We start from the raw sequence: 3,848 nt of genomic DNA on the forward strand, positions 1-3,848 counted from the left end.
GCATCTTCTCTACAATCAACGTCCACGGTTTCGTCCCCAGAGCAGATGTCTTCCTCGAAAACTTTCGTTCCATCCCAAATAGATTTAGCTAGCAGCTGAAATACATTCAAGTTATTCTCCCTACGAGAAGTCCTCGACTTCTTATGGTAGCGTACTTTTTCACTTGGGCTCTTTTTCTCTTTAGCAACATCTATGGTTTCAGCCTCTTCATCCTCAGAACAAACGAAATCACCATCAGAGCTATCTACATCAGAAGAATCTGAACTTCCCACCACGTAATCAGATGAGTCAGAATCAGCATCTTCACCATCACTATCACTTTCACCAGAATCTCTATCTTGACCACTAAATTCCTCGCCTGAATCCGTCCCTAAATCCTCCACAGAACCTCCTTTAACATCATCAAACTCAGAACCCTTCAAAATATCATTAAGAAGAATATCACAAATCCCAGAACCAACATTGCCATCCTCGACATGTTCCTTCTCTCCCGGGATAAAAACAACATCCCCATCCGGAGATAAAGGATTCAAAGTAGAACCTTTCTCCTCACCCCTCAAATCACCATCATCCACACATACCCTAGGAGAACCAACATTATCACCCTCTACATGCTCATTATCTCCCGGGATAGTCCCAACAAAAACAACATCATCCTCCAAATCAAAATTAGAAGTTTTCTCTTCACCTCTCAAATTAACATCATCCAAATCAAAATCACAAACCCTATCACCACAATCAAGAGATTTCGATTCCAAACCCACAGAATTAGAACCAACATTATCACCATCCACACCTTCTCGCTTACCTTCAGGATAATCAGTTCTAACAAATTCAACATCGCCGTCGTCGTTGTCGTCGTCGTTATCATCCTCACTCACCTTCCTCCGCCGCGGTTTCTTCTTCCTCGGAGACGGCGAACAAGCATCGCGCAAGCTCACTCCTCTCTTATTCCTCGTCCTCGAATTTAAAGTACCCTCAGACTCAGAAATCCCCTTTGATTTATTCAGAATCGAGTTCAAGTAAGATTCAGTCCTCGAACGGGTTCTTCTAGCAACACAAGTAGTCATATCCATGGCTGAAGAAGAGATGAGAAGAGATGAGAAGAGATGAGAAGAGAAGAGAGAAATCAAAAACCCTAGAAGATTGGATTTGGCGAAAAATAAGGAGGAAGAAGAAGATTGAAGAAGCTCATGATGATGATTGGGGGGCTCTCTCGTCTCTCTCCACTTTTGCCTTTGGGCGGTAACGATTCAACTTTCTCGAGAACATTAATACAAAAAGGGTTTTTGGTTATTTGGGGTAAAGTGTAATAATGACAAATATGAGGGGGCTATATATATAATTAGTAGATAAGTTTCTCTTACTGCTATTGGTGGGGAATTCTCAGAATTGATTGACACGGGAGTTTCAAAGCTAAATGTAGTTGGATACTACTTATGTGTCAGCAGAGAAGGTCATTTAATAGTTCAGAAGAAGTTAGTATTTTATTCGTTTGGGAAAATGAAAAGTTTTTAACATTTTTGTAATCTGTTTAGACCATTTTCAACAAGGATATGTTACCAAGTTTCTTAGACCATCATTAGCCACTCAAAAGTCGACACTTGCTGATATTTGTTGAGAATTGTTGTTTCCACAAGCAACTGAAGAAATGATTATCTTCTTACTGGACCAAGTAATACTGTAGTTTTTTATTTTGTTTTTGGTCTCATTTATAAGAGTAACTGTGAGAATATCTCCCAGTAATGATGCTCTAAGGGCATAAAGCAAAAAAAATATCAAAATATTAATTAAGTATAGAAATCAATCTTTAGCTAAGGTTTTTATTTTGATTTTTACTAACACATGTTGACGCATAATTGAGTAATGAACAAAAAAAACTTGAAAAACTGTAAATAAGATAATTCACGTTAACTCAAAACTCGATAAAAGTCCATCACCCAAACAGGGAGGTTCTTTGTGAAAATCTTATTTTGTATGGTCAAAAAAAATTATTCTTTGTTTATTGTTTTCAGATTTTGTTATATGTTTAGATGTTCTATTTATTTTCCTTTTTAGTTTATAATTATTATATTTATTCTCAGTTATAATTTAAAGAAATAAGCTAATAATTATGATGTGTTTATGGTGTTGTCTTCTAATTTCATGTGAGAAGTTAAAACTTGCTGATATTTGTTGAGAATTGTTGCTTCCGCAAGCAACAGAAGAAACGATTATCTTCTTACTGGACCAAATAATAGTTTTTTATTTTGTTTTTGGTCTCATTCATAAGAGTAACTGTGAGAGTATCTCCCAGTAATGATGCTCTTAGGGCATAAAGCAAAAAAAAAAATCAAAAATATTAATTAAGTGTAGAAATCAATCATTTGCTAAGGTTTTTATTTTGATCTTTACTAACACATGTTGACGCATAATTGAGTAATGAACAAAAAAACCTTGAAAAACTGTAAATAAGATAATTCACGTTAACTCAAAACTCGATAAAAGTCCATCACCCAAACAGAGAGGTTCTTTGTGAAAATCTTATTTTGTATGGTCAAAAAAAGTTATTCTTTGTTTATTGTTTTTAGATTTTGTTATATGTTTAGATGTTCTATTTATTTTCCTTTTTAGTTTATAATTATTATATTTATTCTCAGTTATAATTTAAAGAAATAAGCTAATAATTATGATGTGTTTATGGTGTTGTCTTCTAATTTCATGTGAGAAGTTAAAACTTGCTGATATTTGTTGAGAATTGTTGCTTCCACAAGCAACGGAAGAAACGATTATCTTCTTACTGGACCAAATAATAGTTTTTTTATTTTGTTTTTGGTCTCATTCATAAGAGTAACTGTGAGAGTATCTCCCAGTAATGATGCTCTTAGGGCATAAAGCAAAAAAAAAAATCAAAAATATTAATTAAGTGTAGAAATCAATCATTTGCTAAGGTTTTTATTTTGATCTTTACTAACACATGTTGACGCATAATTGAGTAATGAACAAAAAAACATGAAAAACTGTAAATAAGATAATTCACGTTAACTCAAAACTCGATAAAAGTCCATCACCCAAACAGAGAGGTTCTTTGTGAAAATCTTATTTTGTATGGTCAAAAAAAGTTATTCTTTGTTTATTGTTTTTAGATTTTGTTATATGTTTAGATGTTCTATTTATTTTCCTTTTTAGTTTATAATTATTATATTTATTCTCAGTTATAATTTAAAGAAATAAGCTAATAATTATGATGTGTTTATGGTGTTGTCTTCTAATTTCATGTGAGAAGTTAAAACTTGCTGATATTTGTTGAGAATTGTTGCTTCCACAAGCAACGGAAGAAACAATTATCTTCTTACTGGACCAAATAATAGTTTTTTTATTTTGTTTTTGGTCTTATTCATAAGAGTAACTGTGAGAGTATCTCCCATTAATGATGCTCTTAGGGCATAAAGCAAAAAAAAAAAAAATCAAAAATATTAATTAAGTGTAGAAATCAATCCTTAGCTAAGGTTTTTATTTTGATCTTTACTAACACATGTTGACGCATAATTGAGTAATGAACAAAAAAAACATGAAAAACTGTAAATAAGATAATTCACGTTAACTCAAAACTCGATAAAAGTCCATCATCCAAACAGAGAGGTTCTTTGTGAAAATCTTATTTTGTATGGTCAAAAAAAGTTATTCTTTGTTTATTGTTTTTAGATTTTGTTATATGTTTAGATGTTCTATTTATTTTCCTTTTTAGTTTATAATTATTATATTTATTCTCAGTTATAATTTAAAGAAATAAGCTAATAATTATGATGTGTTTATGGTGTTGTCTTCTAATTTCATGTGAGAAGTTAAAACTTGCTGATATTTGTTGA

The 3,848-nt window shown here is 32.3% G+C and overlaps 1 protein-coding gene across 1 annotated transcript; it reads right to left on the minus strand.

Moving 5' to 3' along the window:
* LOC104748530 (SNF2 domain-containing protein CLASSY 4-like) lies at positions 85-1,076 on the minus strand. Its single transcript, XM_010470155.1, has 2 exons — positions 164-1,076; positions 85-95 (listed from the first exon to the last, which is right to left on the minus strand). The coding sequence occupies exons 1-2, from the start codon at positions 1,074-1,076 to the stop codon at positions 85-87; spliced, it is 924 nt and encodes a 307-aa protein (XP_010468457.1).

This window comes from Camelina sativa, chromosome 15 (genome assembly GCF_000633955.1).
Source record: "Camelina sativa cultivar DH55 chromosome 15, Cs, whole genome shotgun sequence".
In the NCBI taxonomy this organism is placed as follows: Eukaryota; Viridiplantae; Streptophyta; class Magnoliopsida; order Brassicales; family Brassicaceae; genus Camelina; species Camelina sativa.